The sequence below is a fragment of the Cavia porcellus genome, unplaced genomic scaffold (assembly GCF_034190915.1).
Source record: "Cavia porcellus strain 051 isolate PalLab524CR breed Dunkin Hartley unplaced genomic scaffold, mCavPor4.1 scaffold_6, whole genome shotgun sequence".
Classification (NCBI taxonomy): Eukaryota; Metazoa; Chordata; class Mammalia; order Rodentia; family Caviidae; genus Cavia; species Cavia porcellus.
In genome coordinates, this window is record NW_026947489.1 from 74,215,469 (window position 1) to 74,234,797 (window position 19,329).

Consider the following 19,329-nt stretch of genomic DNA (forward strand, 5'->3'; position numbering starts at 1 on the left):
CCAGACTTTCAAAACATGTTCAGCCTTGTGACACAACTGGAATGATGATTTCTGAGCACACGATTGTTTTTTACATACTCAGTGTCCTCTGTCCTTCCATCTAGGTATCTACTAGCAAGAATCCCCTCTTCAAAGTTTAGCCACTGATCTGTTTCCACAGTCAAAACAATTCCTTTGTCATGTCATGTCACTAGTCTGTTAAATCTCAGCAGCACCTACAACTTCCCCAACACTAAACACTTCCCTCTTCAGTTCTTGTACCCTCATCCTCTTTTCAGATCTTTGCAGCATCTGTCTGTGGAAGCATTCTTGATTCTTCTTTAAGAGGGAAAAAAAAGGAAGGACAAATTTAAAACTTTTATAGTGGTAAGGATCAAAGCCAGAGCCAAACCAACACTTAAGTGAGAGCTTTTTTTTTTTTTTGAAAGGTCTTACACTATTTAGCTATATTACTCAGTAATCCTCCATTTTACTGTTTTCTGACAATTACCTTCACACTCACAGTATTTTGATACCTGAGTTACAGTTTTCCTATCTTTAAATTCCAACATCCAGTTTTCTTGCCTTTTCATTTCCACTCCATGACCTTGCTGTGGGCTTTGTCATCTGATGCCATTTTAACTTGTGAACTCCAGTTTGCCACTTTGACCACTGAGCTCTCACAACTTTATTTGTACTGCACCAGTTTTTAGTTATTACAGTTGCCCTGCAGTTTTCATGACCCCTATATCAGCCCCTAGCCACTATTCATGATCACTTAAATTGTAGTCTCATAATCTCTGCTTCCCTCCCCTCTCTTTCTGTGTATCACTGTATACGTAATTTTTAAAATTGCCAATAAAATCCGAAGCTCTGGACATACGCTGTCATTCAGATTTGTGCTTTTGCAGTCCTGGTGGCTGGATTCTAGAAAAAGTAACCCATCCACAAATACGTGAGAAGATGGAAAACCATGCCTTTCAATCTCAGCGTCATCTTCCAAATTTTCTTCCTTTCCCTTTGGTCTTCCTGCCCAAGAACTTCACACACAAAATTTACGTCATCACACCGTATTCCTGAGAGATCCTTCTCCCTACACATCTATTTACTTGTACGTCCTTGTGTCCCAACGTTTTAGGAGAATAAAAGAGGTGACCTGCCTGTAGTCTAACTTTAGTGCCTTTCTCCTGAGTTTTGTATCGCATGCTGAACATCTCACATACCCAGGGACATGAAACTATAATCCACTTCCTCTCCATTGGCTCCCTGCTCCCAACTCTCACAACCTTACAAACCAACCTAGAGACCAACTAAACCCTTCTAGGCACGCTTCTCCAAACAGTAACATGCATCCTTCGTGTCCTGCCCAGGGAGTGAAGTAAGACAGACCCCAGGCAGCGCTTGCTAAGGCGCAGCCTGGGAAGCACCTTATCGGGCGGAGCCCAGCTCCACCTCCATTCAGTCCTCTGCTATAGCCCTCGACCCCTCCCTCTGCCGCACCTCCCACGATCCTCGCGAGACTTGGTGGCTGCGTTCCGCGCGTACTCTCGCGATGCTGCAGGCAGAGCTTGGCCCGACATGGCGGAAGGTAGGCTTTCTGTGGAGCGGCGAGCGGAGCTGGGGGCTGGTGTTGGCCTGACGGAGCTTCCCTAGAGGGATGGCCGGGCGTGGTCGCCTGGGGCACAGTCGGATTCGCGAGCCTTCCTTTCAGTCTTCTGAGTTCCATGGGCCAGGGGTCCTGGGCACTGTTCTTATGGCAACGCCCCTCCTGTAATCTGATCCCGCGGGACCGTGGCGGGCTGTGGGTCTGCGCCGGGAGGTGAGGTTCCGGGACTAAGTACCTGCTGCCGAGCTCGCAGGTCTGCAGGGTAGGCTCTTTGCACTATCCGCGGTGCCCGGACGGTGGAGGAAGTGACCCTTTTCTTAGGAAATCGAAAGTGCTGTCCTGGCGCGTTCTGCATCCGGAAAGGGTACATCTCTTGCCTGCTGAAAACCTTGGGACTGTTCTGAATGAGGGAGTGGGGAAAGTCAGGGCTGCAAGGGACCGACTCGCCGTGGGCATGCACTGTATTGTGTGCGCCATGCAGCAGGTTCGGTTTTATAGATTGTGACCAGGGGAAAGGGATTGCTTAGGTAAGGGAGTTGACCCACGCCACACTGCTCAGAAGAGGTTCGCTAAAACCAGCTCCTTCTGGAGCTCTTTATTTATGACTGCAGGTAAAGACGGTGTGGTTTCTTAGCTTCCGCCTTCCTCAATGTGGTACTGTTGGATCTCTCTTTGTCAAAGACTCAGCGTACAGGTGGCGGGAGAAGACCAGGTGATGAGGAGTTACCTGTCAGGGATCATACAGTGATAGGGTTGGACCTGACCTGTGTGCCTCTCCTGTCTACCTTGTGATTGGAGAAAAATACTTTGACCTAATGTTTGTTGAGTGACTGCACTGTGCTTGGGCATGACTTGTCCTGCTGGTTTTGAGCTAAGCTTTGACTAAACCCACTATTTTTTAGATCTTAGATTTGGTTAGCACATAACACTATAGATTCTTCTCATTTGAATCAATTTAAGAGGAACCTCTGAAGGACAGGTAGGTATATTATTTTGTCTTTATAAATAAACAGATCAAAGTTATAGAAATAGCTGGAACTGGACTCAGTTTTTATCTTTGCTTTTTTAAATATTTTTAAGACAGGCTCTTCCTATGTAGTTCAGAACTATGTGGCCCAGGCTGGCTTTGAACTCATGGCAATCCGCAAGTCCCAGGATTACAGGTGTGCCTGGTTTATATTTGCTTTTGCTACTGTGTTAGACTCCTTGGAGAGGGAAGCTGGGTGAATGCTGTGAAAGAAGAGAGGAAGCAAAAGAACAGGAACGAAAGCTAGGTTTGGGGTAAATCCCAGAATGTTGTTTCACACTGTGGGAAACCAGTGAATTGAAACCTGTTGTGCAGTGCTTCGTGGTGGAGTGGGAAGGTTCAGGAGGACCTCACGCGAGATCGTGGATTGTCTTCTGCGTTAGGATTAGAAGCTGATTTTTGTGGGGTTACATTTCCAACGTGGAAGCTGTGGAGGGCAGCTAATTTTTTTCATGCAGTGGTTTTATGAGCACCTGCCTTCGTCTTGGGTCTCAGCCATGGGAAGTTCATGTAGACCGAGGTCAGTGTGCAGTTCATTTACCTGCAGATGCTCGAGCTGTGTATTAGGGTGAGCTCGAGAGACATCTAGCTTGTGGATTGCACACCATAAACAAAATGTCCTTTAAGGGTTAAATTGACTAGAGGAGACTGATGGAGAGATAAGCAGTTTTGAGATTCTGACTTCATAGTTTTACATTTTTTTGTATTGCAGTTCTGGCCTTAGTTCTAATTAAAGCTTTTCAAAAATGATATTGTTGTGAACTTTGATCAGGAAAAGTTAAGGAATGCATTTTAGTTCAGTCAGGTCATTAAACTGAGATGCTTGATATGCATAGGAAGGCAAGATTAGGTAGGAAAGGGTTTGTGAGGTGTTACTTATTTAATGCTGCTTGTATTTTAATCAGAAGTGGACAAGCTGGCTACTGTTCTGAGATACTCCTTTACATATAAACAAATAGCAAAAGTGTATCTCATGTAACAGTTAGATTAACTATAAGCACACTCAGTGGAAGCAGTTCTGATATTGATGGTGGTTTGGTACTAGTGAGAATTAGGGCCTCGGAATAGCAGTGGAACCTGGAGAGACAGAGTGTAAAATACTCAGTACAGTGGTTTTTGTACAGTAACTTCTTACGTGATTTCTTGTGTGGCTACGTAGAAAGAAACCTTCTGTCCTCCCATCAATCTATGAGTTTTTATTTGACCGTATCTTTCCTAAAATCGAGTTCATTTCCACTCTATGTATATCTCTTTGGCTCTGCTACTAACCTTTGCTTCAGAAGCCCCCTAATGGTCTTCCTACTTTTATTTTTTCTCCTTGATTTTGCTTCCCCATAGCCTGTATTTAGTTTCTAATGTCCCTTTAAAACACATCAGAGCTTATCTCTCCCATTCTTAATTCCCTTACTCTTTCTTTCTGACTCCCTGGATGTGCATGGTCTTAATGTATATATTTTCCAGAGCCTTTTGGTGGCCTTCAGTTGCCACCAGGATCTGGCCTTGCTTAACACTGCAACCTTATTTCCTTCTCTTCTCTATAATAACTGTGCACCTGCTACAGTAACTGGGTGTTCATTTGACCTGGCACAGTCTTCATTGCTCTGTGTGAAAAAGCTCTCCTTGCTAGAGGATGAACCCCATAATGACAAAATCTTCTTCTGTTTTTGTCATGACTATTTCTCAACATGGACTTATTCCTAGGCTGAGGATGCCATTCAGTGGTAGTGCTTGCCTACTAGCATGCATGAGTTCTGAGGCCCAGTCCTCAGCTATCCCCCTACAAAAATCATGCCTATAGTTGAAAACTTGTAAGGGCTGAGGGTGTACTTTAGGAGCTTTACCTAGCACACAAGAGACCCTGGGATCAATTCCCAACATCCTTTTTGAAAAAAGAAAAGAAAGTTGACTGGATGTATCATCATTTTCTTATCAACTAAACTGAAGGCTCAACTTTTCGTTTTCCTTGCAGTGTTGAGAACAGGCTCAGAGTCAGCTGTACGCTAAGCATGCATTGTAGCTTTGAGCTACACATCCCAGCCGTCTGGTTCAACTTTTATTATGTCCTGAATAAAATCAAGTCTGCTAAGATCTAACCTTTTGAAAAATCCAGCCCATTTTAGTCTTACATTTAAGCATAATGCATAAGAGCTTGGACTCTGCAAGTAAACCTGGGATTGAAGGTGAACTAAGCTGTAATGATAGGGAAGTCAATTATTTGCTCTTATAGGTAGATACGATGATCAAAGGAAAGTCCACGAAGAACACTTAAATGTAAATGGTTTGTTAATTAGAGCTGACTGAAAGGAATTTAATCAAGAAAATATTTTGACACCAATTTAATCACAAGAAGACATTTTTTAATTTTGGGAATTCACTACCAACTAGCCATATGTAGCTACTTGAATTTAAAATTAAAATTAAACATTTAGTCACCCTAGACCGATCCGAGATACTCAGCAGTCAAGTGGCTAATGATTCCCATACTGGACAGCACAGGTTAATGGAATACTTGCATGTTCACCTTGCAGAAAATGCTGTTAGATGGTACTGTTCTGGAAGTGGTTACTCAGCAGAAAAAAGGAGAGAAGAAATTGATGTCTTTCCAGTTTTGAAACTTATCTATTCATGTGTGCTTTGACTCATTGAACAGATGTGCCAGGCTATCAATAATTACCTAGTTAGAGACCTCTTAAGAAGCACTATCCCCCGCTGTTGCTGTTCCTTTTCTTTACCTTTTACTTCCATTACCTGCAGTTACCTTTTTTCTTGGGAATTTTCTTTAAACAAAGAACAAGGTTACCCTTTTACCTCCATGATTGTGGCTGCCCCTGAGTCAGTGGAGATACCCAGGGTTTAGTTGCTAGAGGGGGTTTTGCTGCAGCAGTTTGAGATGCTTTACTGATTTACAATCAAACTGATTTACAGTCATGCCCAACAGTCTGGAGACTTCTGTTGAATCTGAGTAACCACAGATCTACTGTGGTATTTGTCGAACTCCATCTAGGTAGGGTTCAGGTAAACATGGAGTTGGGGTGGAGGCAGTGGTTTAAAGATAAGAGACTTACTAGAGGGAACTCCGAAGTCTAGGAGCCTGAAAAAAGTTTTTTAAAGTGTATGATAAACTATTATGAGGTAAAAGGTGAAAAGCGCTTAGGAGCTAGTGTGAAAAATTCACAAATACACTGGGGATTTAGCTCAGTGGCATGAGTGCCTGCCTCACAAACGCTAGGTTGTGAGTTCGATCCCCGTACCAAAAAAAAAAAATCAAAAATAGGAATACCTTTTTAAGGACTATAGTTGGAAGTCTGTTTTGAGTAGTCTGATTCAGGAGACAGTGTTTAAGCTGGACTTTGAAAAATAGCCTTCTGGACCTGGGGTGAGAATAGTGAGAGGTCAGGATTCTCAGTGGAAGGAGTATAGTGGGTATGAGGCTGAACAAGTATGTTAAGGACTGTGTTTATGATGGCCCTTGGTTGGGCGTTTGGATTTGATGCAGTGGGTCAGGGGTGACATTGCCAAAGGATATGTTAGTCCAGGTAGTCATCCACCGAAACTGAAGCCTGTTGAAGTAGTTGCAGGGTAGAAGAGGGAAAGGAGGCTAGAGGGAGAGGATAGCAGTTTATCATGAGTCATTTAACAAGGAGCATTGAGGCTGGTGCAGACTGCAGTGAATGAGACTGTAGGAGGTATCAAGACAGGACTTTCGAAACCTGCTTAAATGCCGGCAAGAGAGTGATCAAAAATGTCTCAAGGGTTGTAGATCTGAATGACTCAGATAATGACTGAGCTTCCAACAGGAAGAGGAGGACCAGATTTGAGAATAAAATATCCTTTTTGAGATAAGGTCTTAGTTCAGGCAGGCCTTGAACTCACTATATAGCCTAGGCTCGTCTTGAACAAACAGCAATCCTGCCTCAGCCTTTTGCACTACCACACCTGGCTAAGAACAAAATACCCTTTTTTTTTTTTTCATCTTTTTGAGACAGGGTCTCACTGTGCGGTTCAGGTTGGCCTTGGGATCACTTTGTAGGCCAGGTTGATCTCGACCTTGCAACGATCCTACTGCCTCAGCTGAGTGCTGGGATTACAGCAGTGTGCCAGCATGCCTGGTGAGAACAAAATATCTTGACGTCAGTTTCAGACATTTCACCCATTCTTCCCTCTGTGCCAGTGGTGACAAACCTATGACATGCATGGTATTTATTTTTCTTTTAAGAGAAAAGATGTTAATGTGTGAGTTGTTTTTTTCTTGGCTTCACTTTAGCCTTCTCCTTTGTATGTGTCAGACCTGGCTCTGCTTTCTCTTTTATAGGGATCATGTAGTGGGATGTGGTGGTGCATGCCTGTAATCCCAGCACTTGAGAGGCTGAGACAGAAGTACAGCCGTGAGTTCAAAGTCGGCCTAGCCTACGTAGAGAGTTCAAGACCAGCCTGACTCTGTCTCAAAACAAAATAAAACGAAATACATGCAATTGTACTTAATCCTTACACAGATAATTTAGGGGAATCTTCCATTTCAAGGTCTCTTGTACTCCTTAGCATTCAATCCTATTTCTCTGGCCTCTGGCCACCACCGATTTGGTGTCATTACTTTTCACTTTTATATGGGATATTCCAGTATATTGTCTATGTCTGTCTTCTTTCATCTAGCATGTGCCTTTTGGTTTTTTGAGACAGGGTCTCGCTCTGTAGTCCAGATTGGTCTTGAACTTATTATGAGGCTTAGGCTGGCCTTGAACCTCTGGCAGTCTTCTTGCCTCAGCCTCCCGAGTTACAGGTGTGTGCCTAATACTTTCCTTTTCTGTTGTTGTTATTGTTGTTCATTTTTTGAGACAGGATCTCATATCACCCAAGGTAGCTTCCGACTTATAATGTAGCCCAGGTTAGGCTCAAACTTGTGACCCTCCTGCCTCAGTCCTCTGCTTGCAGTCCAGGTGCATGCCCAGCTCTTTAGTCTATTGCTTTTTACTACCAAGTAATATTACATTATATATAGATATACCACAATTTGTTTCTTAACCAGCTGAACATTTTGATTATGAATGAAACTTCATTTATAACATTCAGATGCAAGTCTTTGTTTAGACATATCTTTCATTTCTTTTAGATAAATATTTGGGAGTTGAATTGTTGTCAGGTGTATATATTTAAATTTATAAGAAGTTGTGAGCCAGGCACAGTGCTGCATGCTTGTACAGTAATTCCAGTACTCTGGTATTCTGAGGCTGGAGGATCGCCAGTTTGAGCCCAGCCTGGGCAACTTAGCAAGACCCTGTCTGAAAATAAAAATTAAAATAGGATTGGGGGTATAGCTCACTGTGAAGGCCCTTCGTTCATTCCCAAGTACTGTGGAAAGAGAGGTGGGATGGATAGCTTGTCAGATTGTTTTACCCTTGTATTCCTATTCCTACAAGCATTGTGTGAAGCTTTTAATTCTCCACATCTTTGCCAGCAATTTTTTTTTTTTTAGGACAAGATTGCTAATTTGACTATTGTGGGCTTAAACTTGTGAATCAAATGGATTTTACTAGACATGTGTTTGCCACTTTCTCATTGTTTGAATAAAGTACCTAACACATAAAACTTAAAGGAGGAGAGCCTTATTTTGCTTCACGTTTTTGAAGTTCCAGTGACACCAGAACAGCTGGATGGAAGGGAATGGCGTGGTCTTGTGTGGAGATTGCGGCAGCTGGGAAGCAGAGAGAAGGGAGGAATCAAGGAGGGAGATACCCCCTTCCAGGTCACGCCCCAGTGACCCGTCTTTAGTCAGATCCACTTCCTAGCAGCACGGTTAGCCGCTGAATTCATCAGAGAAGGAATCACAGAGGACAGTGCTCTGTGGTTCAGTTACTTCCCAAAGCTTCACCTCTGAGCACCTGAGGGTTTGGGAGAAGTTCTAGAACTAAGCCTTTAACAGATGGTGTCAAATCTGAATCAGTTTGGAGACCCTTGACATCTTAACACAGCGGAGTCTTTTAAGCCATTAGTATTATACGTGTAACTCTCCATTTGTTTATTTTCCTCCCTCTTTTTCTCTCTTCTGCCTTTCCCTTACTCTTCCCCTTCCCTTCCCTTCCCTTCCCATCCCTCCCCTCCCCTCCCCTCCCCTCCCCTCCCCGCTTCCCTTCCCGCTTCCCTTCCCACTTCCCTTCCCGCTTCCCTTCCCGTTCTCTGAGACAAGGCTTGCTGCATATCTTGGGCTAGCTTGGTCTTGCTTTGTGGCCCAAACTAGCCTTTAACTTGTGATCCTCTTACCTCAGCCTCTCAAGTGCCGAAGTGATAGACATGTGTTGCCACATCTGGCTTGTCTCTTCTGGGATCAGAGGAGATCAGATGAGATTGGGCACATGCTTGTTCTAATTTCTGTGTTTTATTATTTTTAGTGTGCACATTGCACATTTTTTTTTTTGTTAAATATACTCCTAAGAATTTAATACATTTGCTACACTATTATGAATGATTATCATACCTTGTACTCATTATCCAGAGCTTTAAAGTCTGGATAACAAGTGAAATGGAAGGAGGAAAAGGAGTTTGATTTTAGGAAGATGTTCATTTGGTTTTGGGCTTGTCAAGTTTATCGTACCAGGGGATCCCCTTTTCACTGGAAGGTGATGGAGAGAGATTTTAGATAATATATGTAGTAAAGACCAAAAAAGGAAAGTTTAGAAAGGTTAACTCTAGATCTGAACCTTGCAGGACTTTTAGCAAAGTAGATAGTCAAAATAGGAAATCAACTGGAGGCACTGGCATGTACCTGTACTCCCTGCACTTGAGAGGCTGAGGCAGAATGATAGCTGCGAGTTCAAGACCAACCTGGGTTTCAAAGTGATCGCAAGGCCAGCCTGAACTGCATAGTGCGGCTCTGTCTCAAAAAGACAACAGTTTAAAACAAAAAGAAAAAGGAAATGAAGGATCTGTAACAATGGTAGGAAGAAAACTCCAGTGTGGGAATAGGAAGCCGAAAACCAAATGTGTCAAGAATGAGATAATGGAAAGTGAAGTAGGTCAGGGAAGTTGAGGGACTGGAAGAATGAATTAGAAAAGACGGTCGAGGTGTAATAGTGACTAAGACCGATGAGTAAGATGATGTGGGTGGAAAGCGAGTTTCTGAACAGGAAAAAAGGGCCGTCTGGGCTGAAGAGTACTCTTTTGAAAGTAGGTGGAAAAGAAAAAGAACATGATAGTCTTGGCCAGTGGCAGTGAACCTTTTAGAGACTGAGTACTCAAAGTGCAACCCAACACACATTTATTGCAAAGTGCCAACACTGCTGTTAAACCTGAACGCTGAGGTTTGAGAAAAACAACTCCTAATTAACAAGTAGAACATGGTAACAGAGATGATCTACAATGATATAAATAGCTTTTTACTGAAAGGTAAAAGTTTGCGTTTGATGTGCTTTTGCACAATCAATGTGGTCTTTGCTGTTGTATGTGTGCTGGTAATTTGTCAAATCTTGCCTCATGCTTTGTTAGTTCCAGAGCAAGGTATGCAGCACTGTAGTCATCTGTTAGTCTGTTTCTGTTTTTTTTTTTTGGTACCAGGAGTCAAACTCACAACTGTGTGCTTGCCAAGCAAGTGCTTATGCCACTGAGCTAAATCCTTGTTTTGTTAGTCTGTTTCTTTTATCAGAATTGGTATAGTTTCAAGCTGAAAATGGCTGCTTACAAGCATAAGATGATGCAAAGAAAGTAAGAAAACAATCCCAAGGGCTTTCATTGATTTACAGGTATTTGACAGTGAATTCCACACTTAAGGATTTCATTTTCAGAACTATCAATTGTGCTGGCCTTTGTCATCCCTTCACTCAGTGTTTTCAAGTGTTGCATGTAGGTCCTAGAATTTATTTTCCCAGGTAGAGCTTTCTTGAAATTCCAGGAGTTCTATTTCCACATTTCCAAAATTTAGCCAACGTAAGCAGCAAAGATGGAGTTCTGCAAATTTGGCTTTATCTGGAGAAGTGAGGAGCTATAAAAATCATCACTGAAAGTCTCCTTTGAAGCTACTAGTGGTAGACATTCCTTGTCGATTTCCTGATGGCTTGTAGGATTAACTACGAATGTTGTAGAATTTTCTAAATGCGTTTGTAAATTTGGAAAAGGTCTCTTAAAAAAAAAAAACTTGTGGATTTCTCTCAGATGTTTTGATATCACAAAACATCCTTTTTGCTGTTTTCCCTACATTTTGTAGTTTTTTTTTTTGGGGGGGGGGTACTAGGGATTGAACTCATGACTTCATGCTGGCCAGGCAGGCTAAATCCTATTTTGTAGGGGTTTTTTTTTTTTTTTTTGTTTAGTACATTGAAGTGTAATGTAAAATCTGCAAAGCAAAAGCAAAAACAACAAACCAACCAACCCATGAGGTTGTTAAGCCACGCCATATCAGTGAGCTGTGGATGTTCCTTCCGGTTTTTATTCATAAGCAGCTTAATTTTATTCAGGCAGGTTATAACTCTCTCCAGAATTCATCCTCTGCCCAGCCACTGGACATTATTGTATGTAAGTTAAGCTTTATACTGTGTCTGAACTTCATCAGGAAGTGCTTGAAACTGTCAAAAGTTAAAAGTATGAACCACGATGAAATTTAACATTTTTGTGACATCTTTGAGAATATCCTCTAATTTTTTGCTGCATCCCCATTCACAAGAAATTTCAGTGAAATTGAATGACTGGCTAGTTTACTTCTTTAACAAAAAAAATACGAAAATAGATGTTGCTCCCACCATGCAAGATGCCATCACTAGTAATTGAAACCACTTTTTCTTGTCTAATGTCTTGTGACAAAAAAGCCTCCATCACAGCATTGTAGATATCTTCTCTTACGCTCTTCCAGGTAAAGACACCAGTTTAACCAGCTTTTCTCTCATGATGTCACTAACTGCATAACATAAAATTACTGCTAGCTTTGCATGATAATTTGTATTGGTGCTTTTCTTCAAGCACATGGAGTAACAACAGGTTTCCTTTTGTAATTCCATGGTGAGCTGCTGACTGATAGCACTTGCTATGCACAGGACTGGATGCTTTTTGTTTTTTGTTTGATTGTTTGTTTGTTTTGGTACAGGGGATCGAACTCCTGACCTTGCGCTTGCCAGGCAGGCACTTAGGCTGCTGAGCTAAATCTCTGGCCCATGGATGTTTAACAGTATTTCTACTAAGCGGCATCTCAGAGATGCATTGTATAATTTTAATCTTGTTTGAGAAACCATGGAAAAGGGGATTACTCCCAGGCAATTCTCCATTTTCACAGACTTTCCGGCAGAGAGGGCCTTAACACGTTCTGCTATGTGCTGTGAAATTTGAAAGCTGGCAGCTTTCTGTTTTAAAAGGATAGTTGTAAAAATAAAGATACTAGGAATGATAGTTCTTCAATTTCCCTTCAAGAAACTCTTTTCAGTTTCACCAAGTTTGGCCACACATTTGTGGTTGATGTCTAAGTGCTGCCTGACACTCAATGTGTGACATGCAGCATTTATGCTACATAGAATGCATTGTGCTTTCCTGTTGTGTTCAGTCACTCCACATGACCCTGTCTAGGGCCCTTGGGAGGATCTTCCACCATCTGTTCTCAGTTTCGCTGTTTGTGCTGTACTCACCTTTTGGTATTCAAAACTTGAATCTACAAAAGCACAAAATTAAAAAAAAAAAATGAAGCACCCAATACAAATCTAACTGTATATCAAAACTAGCTAACACTAAACTAGTAGGCACTAAAGAACTGAATCAGTAATCTGCGGCAGTGATTCTCAGCCTGGGAGCCTCTGGAATTTGCTGACCACCAACATAATGGGGAAATGTTTGACAGACTACCAGCTTTTGGCCCTGCTTTGAAAAGGCATCCAATTGCATTTCCTGCCTTGTGAGATACACACACACACACACACACACTCTCACTGTTGATGTTAGAAACTTTACAACTGAGTCTCATGCTGCATATTTAAATATGCCAGGGGATAGCACAACAGTAAAAGAATTTCAGTCTTAAATAGAGCATCTTTTTGCTAAATCTTAGACACTAAATTTCAATTTTTCATAAGGAAATTCAAAGCTCAGTCTTGTGTTAATAAAAACAAATTAATTGAAACACAGCCAGTACACACAAATAGATACAAATACAGTTATAGTGCACTGACCAACCATCAAAGCTCAGACAACAGTTGTGGCTAGTGAATCTTAGCTCATGACACAATCTCCTGTTGCCACTACTTTCTGAGCATGTGCATGGACCCTGTGTATGCTGTTACCAAATGCTTGGCTGCTGGTGCAACACTGGGGCAACTTGGCTCAGGTGCTGACAGAGAGGGTTCTCTGTGCCCGCTGGATGGGTACCGTAGGTTCACCACAACTGGGATAGGCAATTTGGAGTATAACCTTTTGGAAGGAAAGTTTGTCCTGGATGAGTCTGTGAGCCTGTGTGGAAGAGCGATTGGAGAGAAGCTGGCTTTGAAGGTGCAGAGGCTCTTTCATATTGTATTTTATGTTATTTTATCTTGCAAAGGCTGTTTTAGTGAGTCTGGTAATGGGAAGTGGGAAGACATAGAACGCTTGAGAGTTGGGACAGATTAACTCTGTTCTTCCCTTTTTGTTTTGTTCTAGGCATCATTTTGATGTACAAATTCCTTGTCACTTAGAACAAGGGTTGGTAAACTTTGTGCTGTTAAGTAATTTTTTTCTTTGCTATGTAGTTCGAACTGGCCTGGAACTCAGGATGGAGCCCAGGCTGGCTTCAGATCTTCCTGCCTCATCCTCCTGAGTGCTAGGATGACCGGTGTGCACCGCCATGTCTGGCCTCTCCAAATCTGACCTGAGATGACTTTCATTTATTATTGGGAAACACATGCTTTATTATTTATTTAAAAGGCACGTGAACCTATACGTATCTCAAAATTAATAGTGTTTTTAATCAGATTTTATTGGTATGTTTTAGATATATATGATAATCATATCACATTCATTTGTCGTGATGAGTATCCACGATGTAACTTGTTTCTTTTTTTTCATTCTCCTACCCTCGCTTCAATCCCTCCTGTCTTCCCCATTTACAAGAGCTTTGTTTCCATTTTCCTTGTCTTTTTTTTTAACCTTCCCTTTTTTCCTCCTCCCCCCTTGTACTCCTCCCTATTTGAACATTTTTTTTTTTCCTGTTTCCCAATATTTGTTATATATTTTGGTCCTTATTTTTACTTTCAGTTTCTCACACCAGAGAAACAATTCAGTATTTACACATATGTGTCCTATTTATTTCACTTAAGAGATTGACCTGAGACTTTTTGATTTGGTTTTGTATAGTCTTCAAGCTGAGAATCTATATTTTTAAATATAACATCTTGTAATTATAATTGTAATTTATTTTATTTTTCTAAACTAACTTAAAGCATACATATAAATAGTAATGTATAAATACTAACTTAATAGAATACATATTTTAAACAGTATTTTAAGTGGTTGAAAAACCCAAAGAAAGTGGCTGGGGATTTAGCTCAGTGGCCTAAGTGCTTGCCTTTCAAGCGTGTGGTCATGGGTTCAATCCCTGTTACTGATTAAAAAAAAACAAAGTTTGTCTCTAAAACCAAAAGAAAAATATATCATGACACAAAAATTTTATGCAATTCAGTTTTCCAGATCTGTAATAAAATTATTTTTGGACATTTTTGCTTTTGTGTTACAGCAACAAAGTTGAATAGGGCCACTGAGACTGTATACCTATACAGCCTAAAACATGTACTCTCTGGGCCTTTATAGAAAAAGTTTGACAGTTGCGACCTAGAAGAAGGAATGTGATAAAGATAATAATTGCCTCTCCTCCTCATCCTAGTCCTCTTCTCTTTCTTCCTCCTGTTTGTTTGCATCCTCTTTCTTCTTTTTTGTTGCTGTTTGAGAAGCTCTTGCTGTGTAATTTAGGCTGAGGTTGAACTCACTGTATAGCCCAGGTTAACCTCAAACTTGTGATCTCCTGTCTCCGCCTTCCAGGTGCTGGGCTGTTATGTGGTCACCACCATATCAGCCTCTCCCATGTAACTTCCCAAAAAAGGACTTAAAAAAATAGACATTGGGCTTTTTGTTTTAGGTTAATTCTGTTCACCATGAATGTAGATTTTGTCTTGGACCACATCAGAATTGATAGATTAGCCAGGCATGGTGATGCACACCTGTGGTCCCTGCAGTCTGGGAGACTGAGCCAGGAGGATGACAAAATGAAGCCAGCCTGGGCAACTTAGTGACTTAGCAAGGCTTCATCTCAAGATTTAGAGAGGGCTGGGAATTCCTAGAGGCACAACAAACAAAATTTATAGCAGGGATGCTTATTAAAATGTCTAGGGCGTGGTGGCAAATGCCAGTAGTCTAGCAGTTGGGAGGCTGAGGCAAGAGGATCAGCCGTGAATTTGAGGCCAGCCTGAACTACACAGTGAGACTCTGTCTCAAGGGAAAAAACAAGTCTGACCTCAAACTGCCTTGGTGAAAGTCAAGTGGTTATTTGGGAAGAAACATGATAAAACTGTAAATGGTGATTGCTGACATTTTTCACTGATGGCATAGCTTTTCTGACAAAACTATAGACTATCAGTTAAATTACTGGGCTTATTTTCTAGAGGAAAATAAAGAGTGGGAAAAAGATGCAACCTTGTAGTAGAATTAAATCATATTAAACACTTAGTATTCTAAATGATGTGCTTTTTTTTGGTGGTAGTGGGGATTAAACCCAGGGCCTTGTATGTGCTGGGCAAATGCTCTACCACTGAGCCATAGCCTCATCTTGCTTGTCTGCTTGCTTGCTTGCTTGCTTATTTATCGTAGAGTTTCACTGAGCTCCCCAGGCTGGCCTCAGACTTACCTGCCTCAGCCTGCCGAGTTGCTGAAATGATAGGTATGTGTCACACATGGATGTGATAAACCTATCTTACCTCAGTCACTCCATATAATACAGAGAGGAGTAATTTGTTGCAGGTCACAGGTAGTAAATTGGTAAGCTGGGGTCAAACCCAGTTGAAGAGGCTTGACATACATCCTGTAAGGACTGTCCTGTTTTGCTTCTTTAAGAATTAGAATAGCTGAGATCTACTGACCAGTTACTATAAGGCAAGCGCTATTCTAAGACTGTTTATGCATAGGTACTTTTCTTGTTCACGTTGGTAGAGAAGGTGATGCTTGCTAAGCTGTCCCAGCTGGAAGGGGATTTGTTCCCTGTTGGTCTAGCTCTAGTACCCATACTCTTGACTGCTGCATGGTGCTGTGGATTCTCTTTCCAGGGCCACTCAGCTTGGTAATTTTGTGCTGTTTCTTGTATGCACTGTAGGTTGGTGATCCTTCAAGGACACATGTGCTCTTGCTGTTTGCAAGCAAGCAGCATTCCTCACAGAAAACAGCTCAGCCCCCAGCAGTCTTTCCATTATGCTATGGGATGGGTTGGCAGATGGCACCACCATGCACACGTGCATGAACAGGTGCTCCTGAATTGCCTTAAGAGCATTTGTGATCCTCAGGGTTTCCCCATATCCAAGGCTCCAGGTAAGAGAGTGTTTATAATTTTTTAGTCTAAAATCTAGATCTTCCTAAATCCTGCTTTTACCTCTTTGTTTTAGGTTAGTGTTCAGACAGTAGTTACAAATTTACGTTGGGAATTCTGGAGAGACTGGAACTATTGGTATAGATTTTGGAATTACCTATATATAACTGTATCCAAGAAAGATGTATGGGATTTCCATGAGAGGCAGTGCATGGTGATGTATGCTTATATTGCAGCATTTGGGAGGCTGATGCAAGAGAATAGCTGTGAGTTCAAGGCTGGCCTGAACTACATAATGAGACCTTGTCTCAGAAAAGACAAAACAAATGATTTCCTTGAGAGAGCAGTGAAGGAGAAAGATGGCTGGAACAAAACTTTGAGGATCTACCTTGTTTGAAAGATTAGATAGAAGAATCAGCAGTTTCTTTGTTTTTTTTTTTTTTTTCTTACCGGGATCGAACTCACAGCCTTATACTTGTCAGGCAGCCACTGATGCTGCTGAGCTAAATTCTTGGCCCAGCAGTTTCTTTCTTAAAGGCAGACATTTTCATATTCCCTTCTCCTGTTCTCCCATTGGTTCTTGATTAGCATAAAATCTTCCCACTGATCCTTTGAGTTGTAATACATTACCATGCAGATCACTCTCTGGTTCTCTGTGACTTGGGTTTGTTGTCATCCCTTCTGTGTGTGGTTTCCTTGTAGGTACTACTTTGATGCTACATTTGGTCCTGTTTTCATGCCGTATTACTTGTTTATAAGAGAAGCAAATTAATTTGCCCTTCCGATCTCAAAAAGACACCACCTAGTCTGTTATACTTGGCCCATAAAAGACATGTTCTGCCTCCTCCTCCAGACCCTCTCCTTACAGCACATCAGCTTGTAGGCTTCCATAATTCAGTCCGAAAGCCGCTCCTCACACCAGTGAGCACATGAGAGTCTTGAGGGACATCTAGATACAAACTGTGACAGCCAGTCTGTCAGACTTTGTGATAGGCTCTGAGATTCCAGCTTGAAGGTATTTATTGTTTCTTTTTTTTACCTTAGAGTCAGATAGGATGGCTGAGAGCCTGAATTAAAGTGGTTTGGTGATGGGGACACAGAAGACAAAGGGTTCTCTGAGGTATTTGCTCACGAATGTTGGGCCTCTGTGGGTGAGTGGGACATAACTAAGATATCTACCCATGTAGCTTGTTTAGGGACCTTGGATAGATGGTGATGTCGTTCATTAGTATAGGGACCACGGGAGGAAAGAACAGAGTTAGTGAATTTGGGGTGCCTGTGGGCCACTAGTAAGAAACGCCCATTGGGCGAATGGATAGATGAAGCAAAGAAAAGACATCTGGACTAGAGAGGTGGGTAAACCAGGTACCTAGGTTGTGGTATCAGCGTGGTTGAGTCAGTCTTGGCCAAATACATAGTTGAGAAAAGGCCAAGGGCAGAACCCTGAGGAGTGTTAGTGGTCTTATGGGAAAGATGCAGGGTAGTGTGCAGAAGAGAACCAGAATCAGAAAGAGGGCAGCCTTGTGGTTGCAGAAATGAGAGAAGCAAAGAGAGGTCCAGGAGGAGAATTAGCACAAGAGTCCGTGGCCTCTGGCAGTGCCGGTCACTGGAGAGAGGAAGCCCAGGAGCAGGGGGAGCAGAACGAGGGACTCCCAAGTGAGTGACTGGTGAGGAGATGGCCTGTGGCAGCTAGAGGTGGCAGGGAGGAGCTGTGTGGCTGGATGGTTTTGTTGTGCCAAGGAGAAGCACTCTGACAGAGGCTGCAGTCTCAGGGGAAGAGGCTGTTGATGGGAAAGCAAGGGCCCCCGAGGAGGTGGGGAAAGGAGTGGGACTTGGAGCTTGTTTGGAGGGATTGAACTTGGATCGGAGGGAGGGAGGTACCTCCTTCACTGCAGAAGCTTGGAGCAGGTGAGGCGGGAACCATTGCTGGTATTGGGGGATGCTGGCTCAGTCTTTCTCAGGAGATCGGCTGAGAAGGAGGCAGGTTGGATGAGAGATGGGCTTGAGAACAGAATATCTAGTGAGGAGCAGGGAGGTGGAGGGGCCAGAGGTCAGAAGGTGACTGTAGCAGTGGGCGGCTTCATAGTTAGAGATGATTTCTAGAGGTTCCCTTGGCAGTTAATTGAGCTCCTCAACCCTGTGCCCTGCTGAGACTCTAGAGCTAGGTAAAGGAGCGGTTTGTGACTGTTTGCTTCCATAGCAAAGCCCTCCTGGCTTCTAAGTGAAGTGTCTTTATGGGCTCTCAGTGCTCTGCTTTTTTTTAGTTTTATATTTGATTTTGCTGGTTGCTGTAAATTTATAATAAAAGTCACTTGATTTATTTTTATTTTTCCTAGTACCTAAAAGCTCTGAGGGCACCTATGTCTGATCATGCTTATTGTTGCTTAGTGTCTGGCACCCGGTAGATACTGGGTAAATGTTTATTAAATTTAGTGAAACAGATACACTGTTAATTGCCAGGTGGAGCACAAGCCTATGATCCCAGCGCTTGGGAGGCTGAGGCAGGAGGATCTCTGCAGGTCTGAGATCATTCTGAACTACATAGCTTGGCCTTGTCTCCAAAATAACCAAAACAAAACTCAGTGGTTCTCAGCTTTCTGCCCTTTCTGCACTTGTGAAAGTGGCTTACTTCCATATGAGCTGCTATGGGCTGTCCTGGCCCTCATCTGAAGGAGGGCGTGTGTCAGGTGGTGCAGGGTAATGGCTAGGGAAATCACAGTCCTGGAATAAGGATGCATGCCTGTGCCCACATCCCAGTCCTGAGTCTCACAAACTGTGACTGGGCACATTCGTAGGTTCTCTGTGCCTGGTATCCTTGTCTGTGAAGTTGGTTGGGAATGTAGCTACGTTACAGGGTTGTTGTGAAGATTACCCGAGAGAATTTATGTAAGCCTTTAGAAGAGCACATGACAGGTAGAGACTGGCTATGACTACGAGTGGCTTAGAAAAGCCTCCTAGATGACTTTGATAGCCTCCTTTTCTTTAGAGGTCTGGCCTATGGGGAAGGGTTTGTAGGTCAGACACCTCTGTCAAAACTTTGTGTTTTGTTTTTGTCTTTTTGAAAAAACGTCTTGCTGTGTAGTTCAGGCTGACCTTGAACTCACTCTGTAGCCCAGGCTGGGTTCCAATTCATCGGGATCTGTAGTCTCAGCTTCCTGAGTGCTGGGATTATAAGCATGTGTCTTCATACCTGGCTTACTCTTCCTCCCTCTC

General features: G+C 42.5%; 1 protein-coding gene across 2 annotated transcripts in view; it reads left to right on the forward strand.

Moving 5' to 3' along the window:
• The first annotated feature begins 1,489 nt into the window (after positions 1 to 1,489).
• Ankfy1 (ankyrin repeat and FYVE domain containing 1) overlaps positions 1,490 to 19,329 on the forward strand; it is a 100,176-nt gene continuing 82,336 nt past the window's right edge. Inside the window, exon 1 of one of the 2 annotated variants that reach the window (XM_063251007.1) lies at positions 1,490 to 1,567. In XM_063251007.1, coding sequence (XP_063107077.1) covers positions 1,558 to 1,567 — 10 coding nt within the window. In that variant the 5' untranslated portion in view covers positions 1,490 to 1,557. The remainder of the gene's footprint in view (positions 1,568 to 19,329) is intronic. The other variant, XM_003469510.5, reaches the window with a different exon arrangement.